Here is a 25,248-nt window from a genome sequence, read left to right as displayed (position 1 = left end):
GTGCTGGCCGTGGTCTGGCTGCACGGCTGGGCCACAGGGCAGCGCAACGAGTGGGAGCTGCTGGAGGCAAAGGCTGTGGGCTGGGTGCAGGGGCGAGCAGGTGTGATGGGGCTAGGGGGTCAGGGGTATGGAAACCCCACAGCCCAGAGCCCCAAACCTGCTCCCCAGGGCCCCATAGCCCAGCCCTCAAGAGCCCCTATCCCCAGCATCTCCCTGTGTCAATCCCCGTCCGGGGTCTCCATGCCCAGCCCCCAGCACCTTTACTCCCCTGTCCCCCGTGCCAGTCCCCCACGCTCTGTGTGCTCTCTGCCCTTTGCCCCCAGGCCCGGCCCTGTTCCTTTAGCTTGTGTCTCCCCCCAGAAACACCCCCCCCGTTTCCTGGGCTGGTGTCTCCCCCCCAACCCTCACTACCCCATTCCTCAGCTGGTGTCCCCCCCCGTCCCGTTTCCCTGGCTGATGTCTCCCCCCTGACCCCCCGCCACTTGTTTCAGGACCCTGGCTGAGCGAGTGCCTGGAAGCCGCCAATGCCCTGCTGGGGTGCAGCATTGGCCCTGTTGTCTTCAGGCTCTGAGCCCCCCCAAACTGGGATCCCCATTCCCACCCTCCAAGCTACCCTGGGCCACAAACTGGGAAGCCCCAGGGGCCAGCAGGGAGCACTGGGTGCAGACCCACCTGGCCGGCCTGTGCCCAACCCGGAGCTAACCCCCAGCTGGGATCCCACTGCCACCAATTTGGATGCATCCGGCTCCTGCTGGCTGAAGAGGAGCCATGGCTGCCCCCCAGCTCCACCACACGCTGACCCAGTGTTCAGTAAGCCCCATGCTGCTCACAGTTGCCACCTCCTCTCAGCATTGTGGGGGAGTCCTCTGGATCACCAGTGTCAATGTCACAAATTTCTTCGCTTTTTCCAAATGACTGAGGGGTCCCTCTATTAACAGCCCCTGCACCCCACCCCATACGTGGCTGCACTGACCTCGCCCTGCACAAGCCATCGATTGTAAACTTAGTCCCATCTACATAGACTTCAGCTATGTGACAGACAGACTGACAGGATCTTTGCATGTCCAAAAACAACCTTCTTTGGTCATAATGGCAGATTTCTCTTCGATAGACAGTCGGGAACGTGAACCGTAGCCCAGGGATTTGCACGCATAATTGATTTGCTCTCTGTCCAAATGAGAGCTGGTCAGACATGTTCCAGCTGAACTGTGTTCGGTTGGCAGATGCGATTCAGTGGGAAAGGCTGACAGGTGGAAGTGGGCAGCAGATAGAGGACGCTTGCCACGTGCTGTGTGTTGTCAATCCGTCCCCATTCACCAGCTGCTGAATTCTCTACCAAAGGAAGAACTGCTTAAAACCTGGCCATCCATCTTGACGGTCCACCTTGGGCAGCATCGGGCCCTTCTCAGGACGTACTGGGGCTCAAGCAAACGCTGGAAGACCTCAGCTCTAATATTCCCTGGGGAGGAAGCGTTATGTTTATCGAGGAACTGCAGGAAAATAGCGAAGAAGCAAACAGTTTTCCCTCTTCGTGTTAACCAGCCTCGACCCCCGTCGAACTGCTCTCACCACGTGACTCTGTGGTTGGTCATGTCCCTAGTTTAGCCTTTCCATGTCTGAGAAGGCAACTCAGCCAACGTAATGCACAGCCCCTGGGTCCTGTCGCCGCCCCATGCCCCGCACTGCACGGAGGCTCTGGGGAAGGATCAGGAAACCGGGTAACTGATCGACTGCGTTGAGCCAGCGCTGGGAAGGAACGCAGCCCTTTGGCTGAGATTCCCCCCAAAGGGCAGATGGAACTCAGAGATCCTAATTCTGACCGCCCGCTATGAACAGTGGGACTTAAATGCCAGTGATGACATCCTGTCCCCATTGAAATCAAAGGGCCTTTTGTCTTCCACTCCAGCGGGTGCAGAATTTCAGCCCGAGTCTTTTCAGTGGCCTTCAGATAAACTCCGTCGGCGGAAGCTGGTTGCCTAGTCCCCGTAGGCTCCTTTGGAAATCCCCATTTCCAGCCAACTTCAGTGGCCTTCAAGGCAGGCGCTGTCTACGTTCTTCAGATAGAGAGAGAGAAAATCCACACGCAGAATAACTCAAGCAAATCGTACGACTGTCTGTACTCATGTACGTGGCCTCCCGTAGTGCACCACAGCTAGTAATGTCTGAACACTCCAGCATGTAACGCCCCCTCTGTGCCCATCCGGTCCCCGGTTCCTAGCTGCTCTGCTTGGCCCTGGGGTGGCTTTGGGTGGTAGGGACTAGAGCAGGGGCCTGGCCCACAGTGTTCCCAGGTTCTGCTCTGGTTCCTGGAGGCAGAGATGGCCTAGTGGCTTGAGCAGGGTGGCCCTGGACTCAGGACTCCTGGCTTCTCCTGCGGTAAAAGCGTCACAGACATTAAACAGATGTAAACACACTGAGCAAAGCAGGAGTCACCCTCAGTCTTACAGGGCCCTAGTGGGCCAGAGTCTTTCCCACCCTTCCGCCAAGGCGCAGGCCCCGTGACAGAAAGTCCTGGCCGTGTGATGGGTCCGAGCCAGTTCCCGCTCGTCCTTTCAGAGCCAAAGGCATTTCTTTGGTTCCTCGGTTCTGGGAAAGTCAGCCTGGCCCAGTCTGTACGACCCCCCCTCCCCGAGGGCACGGAACTTCTCTGGAGCCCTGTCTGTGGCAACGTGTCTGGATGGCAGCGGAAACCCCGGCTTGGAGACGAGGGGCTTCCAAGTGCCTGAGCGTCCGCACTGCATGGGAAGCCTGGGTTTATGCTTGCTGGACCTGGCTCTCCTGGCTGTGCTAATTCATCCACCCTGCACTGCGCAGACTCCGGAAACAACAGGACTTGGACCCGGGTCTCAGCTGGACTCGGGCTCTGCCCCACCCCCCTTCGCAGCAGCCTAGGGCCCGGGCCCGGAATGCTGGTTGTGCTGAGTCAATTACGGACCCAGAAATGGTTCTGAACAAGAAACCTCACTTGTCAAATGTTCACGTCTCCTCTTGCAATAGATCATTCATCCGTGAGTCAGGCAGGGGGAACCTAGACCAGCCCCGAGAGGCATTTGTCCAGCCTGTTCTTAAAGCCCTCCAGTGACAGGGATTCCACAGCCTCCCTGGGGAGCCTGTTCCAGAGCTTCACTCCCCTGAGAGTTCTCACCTCATTCTGCCTTGCTGCAGACTCAGCTCATTACGGCTTGTTCTGCCTTCAGGGGACATGGGGAACAATCGATTCCCGTCCTCTTTAGAACCCCCCCTAAGGCGTTTGCAGGCTGTTATCCGGTCGCCCCTCAGACTTCTGTTCTCAAGACGAAACAGGCCCTGGTTTTCTTAACCTCTCCTCCTAGGTCAGGTTTTCTAAACCTTTGCTCACTTTTGCTGCTCTCCTCTAGACTCTCCAATTTATCCATGTCTTGCCTCAAATGTGGTGCCCAGGACTGCAGCTGGGGCCTCACCAGCACCGAGTGGAGCGGGACAATTCCCTCCCGTGTCTGCATACGACCCTCCTGTTAACACAGCCCAGGGTGAGATTAGTGCTGGGCTTGTGTGACACAGGAGGGCCGAGGAGATGGTTGTGACGCAGCAGGGAGGGGGGAGCGAGGGGGGAGCGTTGATCTGGGAATGTGGCAGGGGAGTTTCACTGGGGATGGGAGACCTGAGAGCCTGTCACCTGAGCCAGGACAGGGAGGGGGAGGTCACACCTCTGCCGGGGGAATTGGACAAAGGCTGCAGGAGGGAGCCTGCTGGGGGGGATGGGGGCTGGTTTCAGTTTGGTGCTGGATGGTGGAACGCAGGGAACCCCAGGGCTGGGGTCTAAGCGCCCTGCCCCCCAGAAAGACTTGACTGAGGGGTCCTGCTTGTACCCACAAGCTCTGTTTTAGACTATGTTTCTATTGTCCAATAAACCTTCTGTTTTACTGGCTGGCTGAGAGTCCCGGTAAATCCCAGGAAGAGGGGTGCAGGCCCCAGACTCCCTCACACTCCGTGACAATGGTCACATAGACCAAGGCCAGAAGAGACCGGTAAGTCGTCTCCTCCCAGCCAGCACCTATAATGCGGCTTCTGCCTCATTCCTTAGCCGTTGCTGCCCTCTGCTGACCACATGAAGCAACCAGAATTTCACCGACATCAGCCTTGTTCTCTATCCTCGCTCGTTACCGGTTCGCTTCCAGAGGCTTCCCTCCCATTTGTCAGTCCATACGGTTACACACGAAGGGATGATCGGATCAATTCGCAGGGTGCTAGGCTCCCGCACAGATTTGCCTTTGTATTGTTAATTCACCAGCAGCTAATGCACACAGGTGCCAGTCCTGGTAAGATGGGGCTCACGGGAGTTCGGCCTTGGATCTCAGCGGGGACAGGTTTTGCACCCACTGTCTAGGAAGGTAAATGCTTCTGATCACTGTAGGTGAGCACACGCAGGGATGAGGTGACTCCAATGGAGCTACAACCGAGTCACGCCAACTGGGGATCTGGCCCAGTGCCCCCAATGGCCTGACAGCTGACGGACACCACCTGAGGATCTGTCCCACAGAGTTTAAGGTTGAGATTTTCCAAGTCCTGACTAGGGGATTTGGACACACAATTCCCATAAAATGTAGCCTGAGCTCCTAAAAAGCTGCTCTCTGAATGCCGGTCATAGCTCTCATCCAGCCCATCCATAGACCTCAGCCCCATGTGGGGAAACTGAGGCACAGTGCAGGGCTGGGTCACACTTTCTGAAGTGCCTAATCCCATTGTCCAGGGACAGGTTTTTTAAGGTATTCAAGGGCCTTGTGGAATTTTCACCAGTGTCTAAGGAAGTTAGCTGCCTAACTCCCCTAGAGAGGAATAGGACCTGGGCATCCAAATCCCTTAGGCAGTTTGGAAACATTCGCCTTAATGTCTGGTTTTAGCCTGTTTTTTTCAGGCTTGCTGGGCAGGCCTGAGATATCTGTCCACTCCAATTAACAGGGCTTTTCCTGGCTACCTTGGGGCACCTGAGTTTGAAAACTTTTGCCAGAGGGATTGGGTTGAGGGCGCAAAGGAAGCTGGGGCAGCTCCAGGATTGCAATGAAGGTCTCTGGATCCCCATCACATGCTCCAAACTGTCGTTATTATGAATTCTTCTCCTTTGCCAAACTTACGCCAGTGAGATCAAGGTTAGAAACTGACTTCTGGAGACAAAGCCAGTCTCACGTGCCCTGATGTATAGCAGCATCCGCCCCGGTTAAGTCACTGGGGCTAAGTCTGATTCACACTATGAAGACAGTTGTTGGTGCTATATAACTGTGTGTATGTGAGGAAGGGGGGATTTTGGGGGTAATATTATTATGACCCTGCTGTGTGCCTCAGTTTCCCCATTTGCTGCGTGGTTGCCCAGCAGGGGGAAAGGACTCTGTGTTTTCAGGAAAGGCTAACAGACACATGTGTGGGTGACACCTCCCTGTCTCGGGGGAACAAAGAGTTGTTAAGGAACTGGCTAGAACCGACCCACGTGAACAAAGCCCTCAGTGACCTGATGCCAGGGCCAGAGCCGCCTGGATCTCCCCGGCCATCTCAGCCGGGAAGCAGAGCAAAGACCCCAGCTGGAGAAGGAAGGACTGGGGAAGTGGGAGCTGGGGGGAAGAGGTGGCTGCTGGGATCTCTCTCTCTCCTGGGAACAGACTATGGAGCTCAGACAGACACAGCCAGAACACAGGGCGCTGCTCCAGCTGGGGTGGGCCCCGGGCTGACCCGAACCGATGCTGCTTTCGCTTTCATTTCTCTCTGCCAACGTGCAAAGTGCCATAAGTGCAGGGTCATAATAATATTACCCTGTGCCCGAGGGACGAACAGACCCGGCTGTTTCGTGTGCGCTGCTTGAGTGTTGCTGCAAATCCTGGTCCCTGCCGAACGGCCATGGCTCTCCCTGGGCTCCGGCTCCGCTGGCCTCACCCCATGGAGCTCACGGGGTGAGGCAGGAGGGCTGGAGCCCTTGAGGGTCAGTCCAAGAGGCGGTGAGGCCTGGGGGTCCAGCCCATCTAAGGGGGTTCTGCAAGGAGCTGCTCCAAAGCTGGGGGCACAGCACCGATCCGGCGGATCCCGGACAGTATGTGAGGCTGTTCCTGTGACAAAGTGGGACTGTTCTTAATATTTCCTCTGAATAGTGTGGGGGTGCCTCAGTTTCCCCTATGCAGTTCTTAAGTATCTAGGGGATGGGATAAGGGTGTATGATCAGTGCAGAGCCCTAGAGGGCAGGTGTGTGCAGGGGTCTGGACACAGAGAATGGCCGACACCCTGTTTCCTGGCAACTAATGGCCTGGCCCTCCCCCCCCGCAAGGTGAGAGCTAAAGGTTGGAGAACAAAGGAATCCGGTGACCTCCTGGCCCGGGAAAGGGACAAAGCCCATAGGAAGGGGGGCCGGAGGGTGAGTCAGTTTGGGGCTGGCTGGGGACATGGAGTGAAGGGCAGACGTGGTTGTCTGGCTCACTGCCCCCCAAAATGGACCCGGCTGAGGGGTCCTGTTCTCTGCACCTACAAGCTCTGTTGTAGACCATGTTCCTGTCATCTAATAAACCTCTGTTTTACGGGCTGGCTGAGAGTCACGTCTGACTGCGGAGTTGGGGGGCAGGACCCTCTGGCTTCCCCAGGACCCTGCCTGGGCGGACTCGCTGGGGGAGGCGCACAGAGGGGCAGAGGATGCTGGATGCTCCGAGGTCAGACCCAGGAAGGTGGAAGCTGTGGGAGCTGTGTGTCCTGCAGACGGGCTGCTCACAGAGAGGAGGCTCCCCCAGAGTCCTGCCTGGCTTCGTGGGGAGCCGATCCAGAGCATCGCCCGGGGACTCCGTGACAGTTCCCCCTGCTGGAGGCTATGGGATCTGCTGTGTATTTGTGTGTGTGTTTTGTTGTCCCCTGCGGGAGGGAACGAGACCTGCTCAGTGTGTGGTTGAATCCCTGTGTCCTCGGCACCTGCTCTCTGTGGGGGGGCGTGGGGGGGATGATGTATGAAGACGACTCAGTTCTGGCCTGGGACTGGGCTGCTGGTACACAAAACTCGATGGAAATACCAGCACGTTCAGGTCGCTCTGGGGTGGGGCCGGGGATGAGGGGCTCAGGGCTGGGGCAGGGGAAGAGGGCTGCGGCTGGGGATGCGGGCTCTGGGGTGGGGCCGGGGATGAGGAGTTCAGGGCTGGGGCAGGGGAAGAGGGCTCCGGCTGGGGGTTTGGGCTCTGGGGTGGAGCTACGGATGAGGGGCTCAGGGCTGGGGCAGGGGAAGAGGGCTCTGGCTGGGGGTGTGGGCTCTGGGGGGTTTGGGGTGCAGAAGGGTGCTCAGGAGCTGTGGCGTTGAGAGGGGACTCCCCCTAGTACTCTCCACAGCAGCACCAAGGCTGAGGGGGAAAGGCCATCTCCCTGCCACAGGACCTCTGGGGCTACAGGATAAGCATCCCTCCACCAGCCCCAGAAGATCCAGGCCCGGGGAGAGCCGCACCTGGGTCTGGGCTGCGCCGCCCCGGCCGCAACAGGTCCGGGCCACAGGCTGAGTTGAAGCCGGGGGAGTGGTGCCCCTCCCGCAGCAGGTTGGGGACCAGGCTAGGTGGGACGGGTTCCCTGAGCCCCCATGTGGCGCTAGATAGGCTTCTGCATGGCTGTGTAGCTTACAGGGAGCTTAGGTCAGGATTGAGGGGCACCAGCCTAGCTGTGTGCATGTGTGAGCCCTGGGGTGGAAGAGAAGGGGACTGTGGTTTAGAACCGAGGACCTGGGCAGAGCTGGGGACTGTGGGCAGTGGGCAGGACAGCAGTGCCCATCAATCACTGAGGCCTCGAAACCCAGAATTGCCTTTTGCTCACTGGGCCATGCTGCCTTTGCTACCTGCATGGGAAAGTGAGCCTTGTTCATCTGTCTGTTTCACTGCATTCCCCGCTGCTAAGGTTCCCCTGCTCCCTGGGAGCCTGCTGGAATGTACGAAGGCCCCATCACCTGTCCCAGGCCCTGGGAGCGAGCGGCTTGACCCCTGTCACTTTACCCATCGGGGCTGTTTGCTGTAGGAACAGACCTGTCCTATCCCCTGTCTAACTTTGATTAGTGCCTCTGACTTTCTCTTCTAATCAGCCCCCACGAGACCACCCCTGAGCCCTGCATTTCCCAGCAGTGTCGCCAGGCTAATTGCCCTCGGAGGGACCACTTATCTTGATGTCTGCCGCTGGCCTGTAAGCCCTGGAGAGCTCTCCAGGCAGGGCCCAGCTCCGAGCTGGGCTGAACCCCTCCTGGAGTGCTCATTCGGGCATGTGATGCTCTAATGACCAGTGTGTCTCCTCCTGTAGGTCTCTGTATGGCCACAGATGCTGCAAGGCTAACTGGAGAGAGTTCTTTTTAGAAGGTGCTTGGCTAATAGAAGCATAGAAGTGTCGGACTGGAAGGGACCTCAAGAGGTATCTAGTCCAGTCCCCTGCACTCAGGCAGGACTAAGTATTCTCTAGACCATCCCTGCCAGGCGTGTCTAACCTGCTCTTAACAGGGATGGTTTTAACAAGCACAGACTGAAGCAGGCTTTCTGGGGCGTTTTTATGAATGATTATTTTTGACCTAACCAAAGCGTTAGTGAAATTAATGGGTTTCAAATGCAATTGATCCAGGGTGTATAGAAGGGCACCATCGCCTCCTTGAGCACCCCATTGCAGCTGAGTGTGGCTCTGCTGTGGGCTGCCTCAGTTTCCCCCCTCAATCAGAGAACAATGAGGTCACTTAGACTCATAGACTTTAAGGCCAGAAGGGACCAGCGTGATTGTCTAGTCTGACCTGCACATCGCAGGTCACAGACCCTCGCCCACTCACTCCCAAACCTCTGGCTGAGTTACAGACATCCTCAGCTCACGATTTAAATACTTCAGATTATAGAGAATCCACCATTTACCCTAGTTCAAACTGGCATGTGACCCATGCCCCATGCTGCAGAGAAAGCAGAAAACAACCCAGGGTCTCTGCAAATCTGACCCAGGGGAAAATTCCTTCCCAACCCCAAATATGGCGATCAGGTAGACCCTGAGTATGTGGGCGAGATCCACTAGCCAGACCCCAGGAGAGAATCTCGGTAGTAACTCAGAGCCCTCCCCAGCTAGTGCCCCATCACCGGCCAGTGGGAGATATTTGCTGCTAGCAGTCACAGATCGGCGACATGCCATTGTAGGCAGACCCATCATCCCAGCCTCTCCAGACACTTAATGCTCAGGCTGGAAGTCAGTTTGGTTTTTTGCCCCAACCAATGAAAACTGCACCGGGGGGGTGTGATGGGATGTCCCCCCTGCACAAGCCCTGAGGGGGTTAATGTGGGCTGGGAGGGGCCAACTACCTTTAGATGCTGCCCTGGAGGGAACCCAGGGCTTGACTGGGCCCTGCTGGCAGATGGAGCCCAGCTGTGCGAGGAGTGGGCACAGCAGACAAAGCCAGGAAGGCTGAGCAGCTATGGGCTGTGGGGAGGCGGGATATCAGCAGCTGCTCCTTAAAGAGACAGGGAGTTGGCCTGGGACAAGGAGGGGATCCAGGGGGAAGAAGATCCTGTTGTTCTGCCCTGGATTTAGGGAGTCTCACAAGAGGGGTGATTTGAAAGAATCTTGTCTCCTCATTGGTCATTTTGGTCAGGTGCCAAGGAGGTCACCTGAGCTTCTTAACCCTTTACAGGTGAAAGGACTTTGTCTCTGGCCAGGAGCGATTTTATAGCACTGTCTCCAGAAAGGTGGCTACCCTTCCGTGTATATTCATGACAGGGCTCATCGAGCGCGGCCTCCCACCTGGCCGTACCTTGGCGCTGTCGATGCGCTGGGGGGAGTGGTCTCGGCCGTCCATGGGGCACTCCATGCTGCCGGAGCGGTCAGGCAGGAAGATGAACTCCCTGGCTGGGCTCTGGCCCGGCACCGCCTCAGGCAGGCTGGGCAGCAGGGTCACCATCACAGCCAGGTCGCCCATCAGGGAGCCTGCGGGGAGATGGGGCCAGCCCCAAAAGGGGCAGATATGGGGTGGAGTCCTGTGAGCCTGCGAGAGCCCCCAGTCCCCCGACTGCCCCAGAGCCCCATCCATGTCCCTCCCGCACACTGCCCTCCCTTTAGATCCCCCAGTGCCCCCAGCCCCTCCAGTAACCCCCAACTGCCCCAGAGTCCCAGCCCCACCCCGTCCCTCCCCCCACTCCACCCTCCCCACAGATCCCCCACCATCCGCAGCCCCTCAGCACCACCCAACAGCCCCAGAGCCCCACCCCATCCCTCCCCTACACTGCCCTCCCCGTAGATCCCCCACCACCCCCAGCGCCCCCCAGAGCCCCAGCCCTGTCCCTCCCTCCGCACTTCCTTCCTCCTAGGTCCCCCACAGTCCCTAGCCACTCAGCGCCCCCTGACTGCCCCAGAGCCCCACCCCACTGCTCTGTCCCTTCCCCCCACACCGCCCTCCCCCCAGATCCCCCACCCTCCCCAGCCACCCCATGACCCCGACTTCCCCAGAGCCCCTCCCCCACTCTTCTGTCCCTCCCCCCGCCCTTCCCTTAGATCCCCCAGCCCCTGCCCTCACCCCCAGCCCCTGCCCTCCCAAACCTGCAGTGAGCCCCAGTGTCCGCCTGTTGACACCCCACCCTCTCACCTCCAGCTCTGCCGAGACCCCCCAGTCCTGTCCCCCAACCCTCGCTTGCCCCGATTCCCCCAGCAGCGCTCTGAGAATCCACCCCCATCAGCCCTAGCACCCCATACAGCTCCTGCAGGGAGAGACGTGGTTACCCCGACATCCCCCTGCCATCCCCCAGCCAGCACATTCCCGTACAGCCCCTGCGCCTGCTGGAGAGATGGGGCATCCCAAGATCCCCCCCCAGTCCCCCCCACGAGCGCCCTCTCCCCCCCCAGGACACTTGCCCCCTGGTACCTGTTTTTTTTCCACGGAGCTGGGCCTGGATACAGGCTTCCGCCAGGCGGGCCTGGACGGCGTAGACAGCCGCCTCAGTGTCCACGGGGAATACGAACACGGCCTCCACGGGCCCTGGCTCCTCATTCCTGTAGGGCAGCTCGCAGCCCATGTCAGCCACGAAGCCTCGGATCAGCACCATCACCGAGCCGCTGCGCAGAGGCACTGGGGGGAACAGGGTCATCAGCCAGGGGTCCCGCCATGGGCACTGGGGGGACAGCGGGTCAGCTACAGGACCCCACAGACCCCCATGGGCACTGGAGGAGGGGGATGTCAGCCAGGGACCCCCGCATGGGTGCCAGGGGAGAGGGGTGTCATCTACGAGCCCCCCACATACCCCATGGGCACCAGGGGAGGGGCCGGGTCAGCCATGGGGCTGCCCTCCCCCTCGCAGTCCCACCCCCGCCCCCCAGCCCTGAATTACCCGACTTGTTGGAGCCGGTCAGGAGGCCGCACTGAGTCATCTTGGCTCCAGGGTCGGGGGATCTGTGCAGGGGAAGCGGGGTGAGATACAGGATTCCTAGGAAAACTGACAGGCACGGGGTACCCCCACCCCACAGCAATGGCTCTGAGACCCCAACCCCACCCCCCTGCTCAGCCAAATCCTGTGGCAGGGAGTCCCACAGGCTCACAGGGCCTAGCTCAGAGATCACAGTGATGGCTCTTCCCAGGGCCCCCCTCCCCACACACAGTTCCAGCCAGCAATGGGGGTGGGTGGAGAAGTGTAGAGGGCAGTGTATAGGAATGTATGGACAGACAGACAGATGGAAGGAGGGGTGGGGGTTCGGTCAGAGCACAGGGGAGGGGCTAGTGGTTAGAGTAGGGAGAGGCTGGGAGTCAGGATTCCTGGGTTCTATCCCTGGCTCTGGGCGGGGAGTGGGTACTAGTGGGTTAAGCGGGGGTAGAGGGGGCATGGAACCAGGACTTCTGGGTTCTATCCCCAGCCCTTGCGGGGGGGGCCTGGAGCAGTGCCGGGCTGCAGGGAACCCGAGTGGGTCACTGGGGAGTTGTTCACCCAGCTAGGGTATTGCCCCGCAAAGAACAGAAGGGGTTTACAGAGCAGCTGTTCCAAGCTGATGGGGGAGGGGGGGCGCTGCTATTTACCTTCACCCGGGACTGGAGTGACCGCCATGAACCCCCCGGCCTGAGGCTGCGAAGTCCAGCCCTGGCCACAGCTGGGGGCTCTTGCTCCCTGACCCAGAGCCGGACCGCCTGGGCCTGGCGGGGGTGAAAGGCCAGCAGCGGGCTGGGATCTCCAGCAGCAGGAACCCAGCTCTGAGCACACGGGGAGTCCCCCTTGAGGAGCAGGGATCTGAGGGTGCTGGGGGGCGAGGCATGCCAGAGCTGCCATGACCAAGAGGGGCTCCAGACCTAAATTTCCTCTAAGCTGCATGGCTGTGCAGCTGGCTACCGAGGGCCGCGAAGGTGGGGAGAAGCACCCCTCCCGCAGCCCAGTCCCACCCTGCCGGAGCTGCAGCAGAGAGGCGCCTCTCCCCTGGCCTGGTCCCGAGCTCCTGCGGGGAGAGAGGGCTAGGGGGAGTCCTCTCTCCCCGGGGCAGTCTGCACCCCAAGCCCCTCATCCTCAGCCCCACCCTGGAGCCCACACCCCTAGCCAGAGCCCTCACCCCATCCCATACCCAACCCTCTGTCCCAGCCCTGAGCCCCCTCCCTCACCCAAATTCCTCATCCCCGGCCCCACCCCAGAACCTACACCCCCAGCCAGAGCGCACACCCCAACCCTCTACCCCAGCCCTGACCCCCCTCCCCCACTCCAAATTCCTGGGCCCCACCCCCACCACACGTCACCTCCATATTGCTGCACATAACAAAATTCATTCCATGCATGCACGTAAAAAATTAGAGGGAACACTGCTCCAGACCCCGTTCTTGGGGCCCCATATTGTCTCACCGCCGCTGGGCCAGCTGGAGAATTCTCAGCTCCAAGGACAGACGGGAACATTGGGATCACCTGGGTAACCCGCAGGGCCTGGAACAAACTCCTGGGGAAACTGAGGCCCAGCCCCGTCCGTCCCGCATCAAACACTGGCCGCCACAGAGGATCCACCACAGCCCCAGGTGAGTTGTGCCAATGGCTAGTGCGCCTTCCCTCCAGTGCGACCTCATCTGCCTGCCACCGCTAGCCCCGGGCCGGTGCCATAGCAGGGCCTGCACTGCTGCCGTGTCCCAACGGAGCAGGTATTCACAGCCGGGAGCCAGGCACCTCTTCGCCCACTCCGGGGTAAGCACCACAGACCGGGAAATGGCGGAAGCCCCGGGAAAGGCTCTGCCGGGGAAGCAGGGCTGGTTGTTTGTCGCTGGGATTTAACTCTGACGCCTAGTTCCCAGACCGGAGAAAGGGAGTCGGCGTGAAAGCTACAGCAAGCCACCGGCTGCAGCTCTGGCTGCTGCAGCTGCTTCTGGCAGAGCGCCCGAGTCGCTGTACGGGGGGGGTGAGGTCTGAGTGGGGAACACCCCCTCAACAGCCCCCAGGAGCCATGGGGAGCAGGACAGGTGCCACTGGGATGGGCGCCGGGAGATCCATGCAGGGAGAAGTACAAAAAGGAACAGAAAGGTGGGAGGGTGAGTTGGAACCAGGAAGGTTTAGGGGTCACCTCCCTCCAACCCCCCCAAACTGCCCCAGCACACAGGGCCCCCACACCCAGGGAGGGAAGACGCTGCAGGGGCAAAGCCCCATATGAGGGGGATGGGCCCAGATCGGGGTCTGGGGATCAGGGGGGACCCCTGGACAAGGGAAGGGGTCAGGACCCAGAGAAGATGGAAGGGGCCCCTGGACCCAGAGAGGATGGAGGGGACCATGAACCCAGGAGGCAGGACCAGGGCGGGCCATGGACCCCAGGAGGGGGTGCTCTGGGGAGCCTGATCCCACGGGCCCGATCTGCAGCAGCGGTACTTTCCCCCTCGGTCACCGGACAGCGAAGCCCTGAGTCAGCTGGAAGGGAAACTAGCTCCGCCCCCCGCCGGGGCGCGTCTGCAAACTCCCCGTCCTCAGTACTGCAAACCAGGGGACGTCCGCAAAGTTCCTCCCACCCACTGGGAGCCAGGGAGCGTCTGCAAACCCTTCACGCCACACAGCCCCCCTTGTGCCGGTGCAGTGGCGCTCAGCCTTTCCAGATAGCGACTGTACCCCCTTTCAGGAGTCTGGTGTGTCTGGCGTACCCCCAAATTTCACCTCACTTAAAAACCACTTGCTTGCAAAATCAGACATAAAAATGCAAACGTGCCCCAAAACCCTGTGACTCCCCAATGGCTGAGCTGTTCCCTTTTACCAGACAATCAGAAAATAAATCGACTGGAATATAAATCTCGCACCGACATTTCAGTGTCCAGTGTATAGAGCAGAATAAACAAGGCATTGGCTGCATGAAATGTCTGTTTGTAGGGACTACACTAGTGCTTTTTATGTCACCTGTTGTAAAATTGGGCAAATCTCTAGAGGAGCTGAGGTACCCCTGGAAGACCCTTGTGTAACCCCAGGGGCAGCTGTACCCCTGGTTGAGAACCACTGTGCTAGGGCATGTCTGCAAACTGCCCACACACACACACACTGAATTGGGGCTGGGGGTGTCTCCAAACTGCGCCTTCCTGACCCTTTGCTGCCCTCTGGGGGCTATTTCACTGGCATGCCCACTGTCCATCCCAGCCATGCTGCCTTCCCCAAGGAGGGTCCGACCTGCCAGACACACACACCCAGGGGACCCCAAATCCCGGCCCTGGATGGGCAGCAAATGCACCCAGTTTCCCCTCAGAAATCTGTTTGCTGACACTAAAAATCACAGTGTCGATCCCCAGGCCGCCCTGGCCTCATTATCCCTCAGCTGTCATTTGTCAGACACAATGTGAAACAAAACCCTAAGGAATAAAATGGATTTGTATTGTTTTTTTATTTGTTTGTTGCTATTTCTGACACATTTCATTTCAGACTCATTGGCAAATGCTCCCTTCCCAACCCCCAGTAAGACTTACCATCTCTTTGGAACTCATGACCCGCCTCTTGGAGCAATGGGCTCAGGCTCTCTGCAATCTCAGGCACTGTTGTTCACACTCGGGTCAACTCCCCACTCTCACAGCTCAGCTGGCCGGGAACAGCAGGGGCCTGTGGAAAGCCCAGGAGCTGCAATCACTCCCAGGGCCAAGGGAGGCGTGTCTGGAGCTATGGAGTGGAGTCTGTGGTTACTACCTGCCTGGGAGGAGGGAGTCTGAGCTGGCAAATCCAGAGTGGGGAGCCAGAAAGGCTCAGGGGAAAGCAGTGGTGGAATGAGCTGCGGATGTCCCCGGGAGCTGCCATAGGGAATAGCTAAGAGGAGCCGTTGGGCCAGAAAGTGAGTCAGTGACACTGGAGCCTGGTGCCCCAGAGCTCCCCAGTGGCAGGAGAGCAAGAACCCGTCCCCTGATGAGTGAATTATTGTTCCAGAGTGAAACAGCTCCAGTTGGAGCCTCCGCCGGGTTAACCCGGAGCTCTGGGTGCGGGTGCTGCAGCCAGGTGAGAGGCCCACACTCCCGGCCTGTCTCCCCAGCTGGCAGGGCAGGGAGCTGAACCAGGGCGAGCGCTCAAAGCCTTGGAATACGAGCCATAAGGAGATAGCTGGAGATCAGAGCACAACCACTGGATCCGGCATCGCAACAGCTGCTTGGAGCCTCCCCCTCGGGCCGGACGTGGGGCTGAGAGCCTGGGCACCCGCCGGAGGTGCAGGGCCTGGGGCAGAAATGGAGATGCTGTAGGGACCTGACAGGGAGCTCACAGGGCTCAGCAGCAGCTGAGTGGGGTTTGGAGAATGCCAGGGGAGCCTGAACATGGAACATCAGAGCTGGAAGTGGGAGATGGGCACCTCTGTCTAAATCGTAAGATCCTGTGCTGGCCCCGGGCAGAGTTAAGGGCATTTGGAGGCCATGCTCTGCATTTCCTGGCTGAATGGGTTTGTATTTCTTTTCAAAAAGAAAAGCAGTACTTGTGGCACCTTAGAGACTAACAAAGTCTACAAGTCCTCCTTTTCTTTTTGCGGATACAGACAAACACGGCTGCTACTCTGAAACCTGAAATATTTCTTTTCAGTGTCACAGTGACAGGGAGTCTCTGGGGTTTGCAACACATGCTATGGGGATCCTGGCACCAGCCATGGGATATTTCTTACCCCGCACGGACAGGCACCTCCCCTCACCTTGAACTTCACCTTAATGGAGCTTTCTGCCTGGCGACCTACAAAGAGCCTGGATTCTGCCTGCCCCCACCCAGCTCCTGGGCTCATAGGTGGGGGTTTGGCCCACTCCTAGGTGCTGCTTCCCTGTCCCATTACAATACAACTGTGTTCTCGCTCCAGGCAGGGCTGGAGGTTCCTGAGCTGCAGGGGGGCTGGACACCCAGTTCCCAGTTATCTGAATCATACATCCAAATGGCCAAGGTGCTTTGGAGATCTCAGCCAGGGATTATTTTCCAAGCATCAAATTACCCCGCACTGCCCCTCGGGTGAGCAGGGGCAGATTTTCCGGGTCTGGCTGCTCATTCTCCTGGTGGAGCAGAGACCACTGAGGGGTTGTCAGGGATCCACACGGATCCACAGCTAAAACGACCTGCTAAACCCTGCCCTGTGTCTGCAACCTGCACCCCACGTGTTCCCTGCTCTCTGGGGCTCCTCCTGGCCCTAGCCAGCCGCCCCAGCATCTGGATCCAGCTGCTCTGCCCCACCAGAAAACCAGAGCTGGGAGCATTAATCCACCCGCTCAGGGCAGGCCGTCCCTGACCCTGCTGGGAACCCAGTGCCATTGGCAGCCGTAGGAAGTGCGGCGCCCCAGGACTCCAGCCAAAGCCAGGCAGACAGGCAAGCCACTGGGACAAACTTAGGGAAACTGCTTGTGATGGGATCCCCGGGGTGCACCCTGGGACTGTGGGACCTCTGTGTTCCCTTCACTCACAAATCTGGGTTGTCCCTCACAATGCTTTACTGGTGACAAGCAGCAAACCCCTCCAGGCGCTGTTATCACTCAGCACAACAGCACGTGCAGCCCCACAGCCAGCTAGATTTCATGGAATGCTCCCAGAGCCACTCACAAATCACATAGACAAAGGCACCAGCCAGATTCCCTCAATTCCCAGCCTTGTACCTCGGGAATATCCTGTCTTGCACTGCTCAAGACCTTTCCTTGAGCAATGCAAATTTATTAATTGGTTCACCACTTCATCAGTGGAAAGTGGATATATACCAGCCTTTGTAACTGGAGCAGATTTACCAACCACTTCAGGCAAACTCCCTGGTAAGGACAAACATTAGAATAAGTTTATTGATTACAAAAGATGGATTTTAAGTGATCATAAGTGATAGGCAAAAAGTTAGCATAGTTACCAAAATAAAATAAAATATGAGCATGCAGTCTAAACTCTCAACCCTATTGGACTGGGCAACATCTAGATTAAGCAGTTTTTCTCACCCCACTGGATATTGCAGGTTGGTTACAGTGTTTTATACACAGGCTTTTCCCTCTTAGTCCAGGAACCAGTCTCTTCAACTCCAGCATTCTCGTTGCCTTAAGTGTAGGTGGAGAAGAAGAGAAAGGACAAAGCATGGGACCACTATGTTCTGTTTTATACCCTTAGTCCATGTGCTTGGAGAACACAAGTCCAGGCATGTCTGGTGGGCATTGCTGAGTCACCAGGCAAGGATGAGCACTTCCCCTGGTGTGGCCTTGTTCAAGTGAGTCATTGTATTGTAGCTCCCCGCTGAACAATGGCTGTTGATGGTTTTTTCATATCTGCCCTCCCGGGCGTTGGCTATCCCCCTGGTTATTGTCTTTGGGAAGCTAGTATCTGAGCACTTCCCAAACCCACTGAATGTGACAACCATTGTGATGTTCTGTACCTCGTAGGAACACCTTACACCCCCATGGTCATCCTTATAATATGATTGTGTGGTATCCAATGCAAAGTTTGTCATGTCAGGTGTCTTCAGAAGGCTCATGATGCACTGAGCATTGTTGTAATAGTAATGTTATAGGTTGTAATTTCATGTATATAATTATGAGGCTGAAAATGTATCTTTGTGGCTTAAAACAGGCCCAGGCAAAACTCTCCAGGAACAGAGGGGCAGTTCACACCTCATCAGGGCATGTATGGGACAAACCCAGCCCAGCCTCACAGGAACAAAGGTTGCTGGCCTAGGCAGCAACAAAGGATCTGTTGGATTCTCGAATGAGTCACCCCCCTTCCTTTGGTCAGTTTGGGACTACGATGAGGTAATTCTCACCTGACTCCTAAGAATGGTATAAAGCCAAGAGGGAAGAAAGAGCATGATAAAAGGGAGAGACATTTGCCATGCTCTTCCTCTCTCTTCCACCTCCATCTACAGACATCACTGTGATAGGTTCAGTCACAGAGACCCCTTGGGACTGTCACCTGACGTGCTGGAATTACCTCTAAGCCCGTTTTCCCTCCCAGCTTGGGACTCCAGAACCCTGTCTTGTTGAGCCAGACATGCTAGCCTGCTGCAACACAGACCCAGGGTCTGAACCACATACCAAAAGCTGCAGGCTTTAACTGAAAACCACACAGCAGGTACTCCTGTCTCCAGCACCCAGAAACCCAGCCCCCTTATTTGGGGATCCAGACCCCAAATAAATCCGTTTTACTCTGTATAAAGCTTATACAGGGTAAACTCATAAATTATCCACCCTCTATAACACTGATAGAGAGATATGCACAGCTGTTTGCTCCCCCAGGTATTAATCACTTACTCTGAGTTCAATAATAAACAAAAGTGATTTTATTAAGAATTAAAAGTAGGATTTAAGTGGTTTCAAGTAATAACAGACAGAACAAAGTAAGTTACCAAGCAAAATAAAACAAAACACACAAGTCTAAGCTTAATACATTTAAGAAACTGAATACAGGTAAATCTCACCCTCAGAGATATTCTAATAAGCTTCTTTCACAGACTAGACTCCTTCTTAGTCTGGGCCCAATCCTTTCCCCGATACAATTCCTGTTAGTTCTAGCCCAGGGGGTAACTAGGGGATTTCTCATGACTGCAGCCACCTTTGTTCTGTTCCACCCCCTTTCATGGCTTTGGCACAAGGTGGGAATCTTTTGTCTCTCTGGGTCCCCACCACTCCTTCTAAATGGAAAAGCACCAGGTTAAAGATGGATTCCAGTTCCAAGTGACATGGTCACATGTCACTGCAAGACCTCCTTCTTCATTACCTAGGAGCTGGCCAACACAATACACAGGAAGGCTGGCCAGTAAACAAACCCATTCACAGGTCATTGATTCTGAGGCACCCTTAATGGCTTCCACTTAGCATGTTTACATCAGTAATAGAAGCTTATATCTTATTCTCCTACCTCCAGACATAGAAATTATACATGCAAACAAATGGGATGGCCACACTCAGTGGATCATATGCTTTGTAATGGTACCTTACAAGAGACCTTTTGCATGAAGCATATTCCAGTTACATTATATTCACACTCATAAGCATACTCATAAGTATATTTCCATAGAACATTATGGAGTGCAATATCACATAAAAAGGAAAGACATTTGCCATACTCTTCCTCTCTCTCTTCCACCTTCATCTACTGACGTCACCACCAAGAGACTGAAGCACTGATCAAAGGGGAGAGCCTGGCTGAATAGCAACCAGTCAGGCTGTGGTGAGAAGCATCTAAGTTTGTAAGGGCACTGAAAGTGTTAAGATCAGCTTAGAATGTGTTTTGCTTTTATTTCATTTGACCAAATCCGACTTGTTGTGCTTTGACTTATAATCACTTAAAATCTATCTTTCATAAGAATAAACTAACAGATTTATTAACACCTGAAACCATGTGTTTGGTTTGAAGCATGTCAGAGACTCCCCTTGTGATAATAAGCCTGGTACATATCCATTTCTTTGTTAAATTGATTAACTCATATAAGCTTGCAGCGTCCTGCGGGCATAACTGGACACTGCAAGACAGAGGTTCCGAGGGTTGTGTCTGGGACCGGAGATATTGGCTAGTGTCATTCAGTTGCACAATCAAAGCAGCTTACATGCCACAGGCTGTGCATGAACATCCCAGGAGTGAGGGTTGTCACAGCAGAGCAGGGTAAGGCTGGCTCCCAGAGTCAAGGACTGAAGTGACCTAGCAGATCACCAGTCCACATAACACCAGGGGAATGTCACAACCATGCAACACAATTCTCATAACTTCAAACCAATACACATATTTAGATGGAAGAGTGGGTTTCAGCAGATCGTAACCTTTCCCATGACACCTTACAAGATCCGCTTTATATGCAATATCACAACTATATACAAATGAGGAATATGAGGGTTACAAGGCACTCCCCCAGGGTGCAGAGTGTCACACTACTTTATTGCAGTGAGGAACTCACAGAGACGGTCCCTACACCCAGCACCAAGGGCCTGTCTACACAATGACCTTCCTCCTGTTTGAGGACTTACGGTATCAATTCAAACTGACTTGGTTACACTTATACAAACCAACTGGATGCTCTAAATTTGGTTTAAGAACAGCTTGTATTGGTTGAGTTTAAGTCATTTGGGAACAGGTTTAAGCTAAACTGAAATGAGGCATCCTTAACCCAAAATAAAGGTGACCACGTGGGTTTGAATCAGCTCAATTAGATGGATTTACAAACCGATTTGAGTTAAACCACTGCAACTCTTCCACATAGAAACTCAGGGTGAGAAATCCATGTTCCTGGCAAAGAGCATCTTGCTTGCAATTCTCTGCAGAGCCTGCTTTAGCTCCTTGTTTTGCAGGTTATAGATGACGGGGTTCATGACTGGCAGCAGCACGGAATACAACACAACCTGCGGGGAAGACACAGACCGTGGACGCAAGTAAGAGAACATGGCTGTGCAGGTAAATAAAGAAAACACAACCAAGTGCAGCAGGCAGGTGGAGGAGGCTTTACACCTTCCCTGCATGGAGGGGATTCTCAGCAAGGCCACGAAGATGTGAAAGTAGGAAAAAAATATAAAAACGAAGCAGAACACGTCTACTACTGACCCAAGACCAAGCATCAAAACTTCATTAGGCCACATCTCAGTGCAAGAAATCATCTTCAGCTGTGGGATAGAGATGATTCCGTACCAGGGTGGCCAAGTAAAGGACTAGAAACACCATGAAGTGCAGAATCTGCAACTCCCTGAGATCGGAGAATCTCAGGAGACGGAATTTGGTCAGGGTGGTTCAGTTGGGCTTTTGTTGCCTTGGCTGCTGTCAGGGTTCCCTCCCCACTCTGAACTCTGCGGTACAGATGTGGGGACCTGCATGAAAGACTCCCTAAGCTTATTCTTACCAGATTAAGTTAAAAACTTCCCCAAGGTACAAACTTTGCCTTGTCATAGAATCATACAATATCAGAGTTGGAAGGGACCTCTGGAGGTCATCTAGTCCAACCCCCTGCTCAAAGCAGGACCAGTCCCCAACTAAATCATCCCAGCCAGGGCTTTGTCAAGCAGGACCTTAAAAACTTCTAAGGAAGGTGTCATAAATATAAAGGGAAGGGTAAACCCCTTTGAAATCCCTCCTGGCCAGGGGAAAGCTCCTCTCACCTGTAAAGGGTTAAGAAGCTAAAGGTAACCTCGCTGGCACCTGACCAAAATGACCAATGAGGAGACAAGATACTTTCAAAAGCTGGGAGGAGGGAGAGAAACAAAGGGTCTGTGTGTCTGTCTATATGCTGGTCTTTGTCGGGGATAGACCAGGAATGGAGTCTTAGAACTTTTAGAAAGTAATCTAGCTAGGTATGTGTTAGATTATGATTTCTTTAAATGGCTGAGAAAAGAATTGTGCTGAATAGAATAACTATTTCTGTCTGTGTATCTTTTTTGTAACTTAAGGTTTTGCCTAGAGGGGTTCTCTATGTTTTTTAATCTAATTACCCTGTAAGATATCTACCATCCTGATTTTACAGGGGGGATTTCTTCATTTCTATTTACTTCTATTTTTATTAAAAGTCTTCTTGTAAGAAACTGAATGCTTTTTCATTGTTCTCAGATCCAAGGGTTTGGGTCTGTGGTCACCTATGCAAATTGGTGAGGCTTTTTATCCAACATTTCCCAGGAAAGGGGGGTGCAAGTGTTGGGAGGATTGTTCATTGTTCTTAAGATCCAAGGGTCTGGGTCTGTAGTCACCTAGGCAAATTGGTGAGGCTTTTTACCAAACCTTGTCCAGGAAGTGGGGTGCAAGGTTTTGGGAAGTATTTTGGGGGGAAGGACGCGTCCAAACAGCTCTTCCCCAGTAACCAGTATTAGTTTGGTGGTGGTAGCGGCCAGTCCAAGGACAACGGGTGGAATATTTTGTACCTTGGGGAAGTTTTGACCTAAGCTGGTAAAGATAAGCTTAGGAGGTTTTTCATGCAGGTCCCCACATCTGTACCCTAGAGTTCAGAGTGGGGGAGGAACCTTGACAGAAGGGGATTCCACCACCTCCCTAGGTAATGGATTCCAGTGTTTCACAACCCTCCTAGTGAAAAAGTTTTTCCTAATATCCAACCTAAATCTCCCCCACTGCAACTTGAGACCATTACTTCTTGTCCTGTCATCTGCTATCACTGAGAATAGTCTGGATCCATCCTCTTTGGATCCACCTTTCAGGTAGTTGAAAGCAGCTATCAAATCCCCCCTCATTCTTCTCTTCTGTAGACTAAACAATCTCAGTTCCCTCAGCCTCTCCTCATAAGTCATGTGTTCCAGACCCCTAATCATTTTTGTTGCCCTTCGCTGGACTCTCTCCAATTTTTCCACATCCCTCTTGTAGTGTGGGGCCCAAAACTGGACACAGTACTCCAGATGAGGCCTCACCAGTGTCGAATAGAGGGAAACGATCACGTCCCTCAATCTGCTGGCAATGCCCCTACTTATACATCCCAAAATGCATTGGCCTTCTTGCCAACAAGGGCATACTGTTGACTCATATCCAGCTTCTCATCCACTGTCACCCCTAGGTCCTTCTCTGCAGAACTGCTGCCTAGTCATTCGGTCCCTAGTCTGTAGCGGTGCATTGGATTCTTCCGTCCTAAGTGCAGGACTCTGCACTTGTCCTTGTTGAACCTCATCAGATTTCTTTTGGCCCAATCCTCCAATTTGTCTAGGTCCCTCTGTATCCTATCCCTACCCTCCAGCGTATCTACCTCTCCTCCCAGTTTAGTGTCATCCGCAAACTTGCTGAGAGTGCATTCCACACCATCCTCCAGATCATTAATGAAGATATTGAACAAAACCGGCCCCAGGACCGACCCTTGGGGCACTCCGCTAGATACCGGCTACCAACTAGACATGGAGCCATTGATCACTACCCGTTGAGCCCGACAGTCTAGCCAACTTTCTATCCACCTTGTAGTGCATCCATCCAGCCCATACTTCTTTAACTTGCTCACAAGAATACTGTGGGAGACCATGTCAAAAGCTTTGCTAAAGTCAAGGAATAACACGTCCACTGCTTGGCCTTCATCCACAGAACCAGTTATCTCATCATAGAAGGCAATTAGATTAGTCAGGCATGACTTGCCCTTAGTGAATCCATGCTGACTGTTCCTGATCACTTTCCTCTCCTCTAAGTCCTTCAGAATTGATTCCTTGAGGACCTGCTCTATGATTTTTCCAGGGACTGAGGTGAGGCTGACTGGCCTGTAGTTCCCAGGATCCTCCTTCTTCCCTTTTTTAAAGATGGACACTACATTAGCCTTTTTCCAGTCTTCCGGGACTTCCCCCGATCGCCATGAGTTTTCAAAGATAATGGCCAATGACTCTGCAATCACATCCGCCAATTCCTTTAGCACTCTTGGATGCAACGCACCCAGCCCCATGGACTGGTGCACGTCCAGCTTTTCTAAATAGTCCCGAACCACTTCTTTCTCCACAGAGGGCTGGTCACCTCCTCCCCATGCTGTGCTGCCCAGTGCAGTAGTCTGGGAGCTGATCTTGTTCGTGAAGACAGAGGCAAAAAAAGCATTGAGTACATTAGCTTTCTCCACATCCTCTGTCACTAGGTTGCCTCCCTCATTCAGTAAGGGGCCCACACTTTCCTTGGCTTTCTTCTTCTTGCTAACATATCTGAAGGAACCCTTCTTGTTACGCTTAACATCTCTCACTAGCTGCAACTCCAGGTATGATTTAGCCTTCCTGATTTCACTCCTACGTGCCCGAGCAATATTTTTATACTCATCCCTGGTCATTTGTCCAATCTTCCACTTTTTGTAAGCTTTTTTTTTGTGTTTAAGATCAGCAAGGATTTCACTGTTAAGCCAAGCTGCCATATTTACTATTCTTTCTACACTTCGGGATGGTTTGTCCCTGTAACCTCAATAAGGATTCTTTAAAATACAGCCAGCTCTCCTGAACTCCTTTCCCCCTCATGTTATTCTCCCAGGGGATCCTGCCCATCAGTTCCCGGAGGGAGTCCTTGAACCGTATGCTGCTACCACCAAGCGTTTTAAACAAAGAACAGGGAAAGAGCCCACTTGGAGATGTCTTCCCCCAAAATATCCCCCCAAGCCCTACATTACCTTTCCTGGGGAAGGCTTGATAAGAATCCTCACCAATTGGTACAGGGGAACACAGACCCAAACCCCTGGACCTTAAGAACAGTGAAAAATCAATCAGGTTCTTAAAAGAAGAATTTTAATTTAAAAAAAGGTAAAAGAATCACCTCTGTAAAATCAGGATGGTAAATACTTTACAGGGTAATCAGATTCAAAACATAGAGAATCCCTCTAGGCAAAACCTTCAGTTACAAAAAGATACAAAAAGAGGAATATACATTCCTTCCAGCACAGCTTATTTTACCAGCCAAAACAAGAAAACCTAATGCATTTTCTAGCTAGATTACTTACTAACTTTACAGAAGTTGGAGGGCTTGCATCCTTGATCTGTTCCCAGCAAAGGTATCACACAGACAGAGAAAAATCTTTTTCCCCCCCCTCCAGATCTGAAAGTATCTTGACCCCTCATTGGTCATTTTGGGTCAGGTGCCAGAGAGGTTATCTTAGCTTCTTAACCCTTTACAGGTGAAAGGGTTTTGCCTCTTGCCAGGAGGGATTTTACAGCACTGTCTACAGAAAGGTGGTTACCCTTCCCTTTATATTTATGACAGCTGCCCAGTGCTGAAGGGAGGACATGGAGAGCAATCAGAGAAAGAGGACTCAAAGGCAGAAAACAGAGCAGAGAAGATACTGGGTGTTTGCAAAGTGAGAACGAGAGCTCATGTTTATCATCATGCCCAGTGCCCAGTGTGTGCATGTGTCTGTTCTTAGGTCACTTGTCTGGCTGTCTCTAGCAAACAACCATGTGGACATGGTGGATCAGTAGAGGGCACACTCAGCCATTCCGTAGGATTTTGCATTTGA

General features: G+C 54.3%; 1 protein-coding gene across 1 annotated transcript; it reads right to left on the bottom strand.

Annotated features, from left to right (window-relative positions):
* Window positions 1-1,039: 1,039 nt before the first annotated feature.
* Window positions 1,040-13,811, bottom strand: LOC144273541 (uncharacterized). Its single transcript, XM_077832180.1, has 5 exons — window positions 12,795-13,811; window positions 11,310-11,371; window positions 10,847-11,050; window positions 9,743-9,915; window positions 1,040-1,459 (listed from the first exon to the last, which is right to left on the bottom strand). The coding sequence occupies exons 2-5, from the start codon at window positions 11,347-11,349 to the stop codon at window positions 1,406-1,408; spliced, it is 471 nt and encodes a 156-aa protein (XP_077688306.1). The 5' UTR covers window positions 11,350-11,371; window positions 12,795-13,811; the 3' UTR covers window positions 1,040-1,405.
* Window positions 13,812-25,248: the final 11,437 nt, after the last annotated feature.

This window comes from Eretmochelys imbricata, chromosome 13 (assembly GCF_965152235.1).
Source record: "Eretmochelys imbricata isolate rEreImb1 chromosome 13, rEreImb1.hap1, whole genome shotgun sequence".
Classification (NCBI taxonomy): Eukaryota; Metazoa; Chordata; order Testudines; family Cheloniidae; genus Eretmochelys; species Eretmochelys imbricata.
The sequence above is the reverse complement of the archived record's forward strand: the minus strand, read 5'-3'. Positions and strand labels throughout refer to the sequence as shown.

Coding starts and splice junctions, on each gene's coding strand:
- LOC144273541 (XM_077832180.1), bottom strand. CDS start 11,349: ATGACTCAGTGCGGCCTCCTGACCGGCTCCAACAAGTCGG. Junction 11,051..11,309: donor GACCGGCTCCAACAAGTCGG/GTAATTCAGGGC, acceptor TGTTCCCCCCAG/TGCCTCTGCGCAGCGGCTCG. Junction 1,460..9,742: donor AGCGCATCGACAGCGCCAAG/GTACGGCCAGGT, acceptor CTTCCTCCCCAG/GGAATATTAGAGCTGAGGTC.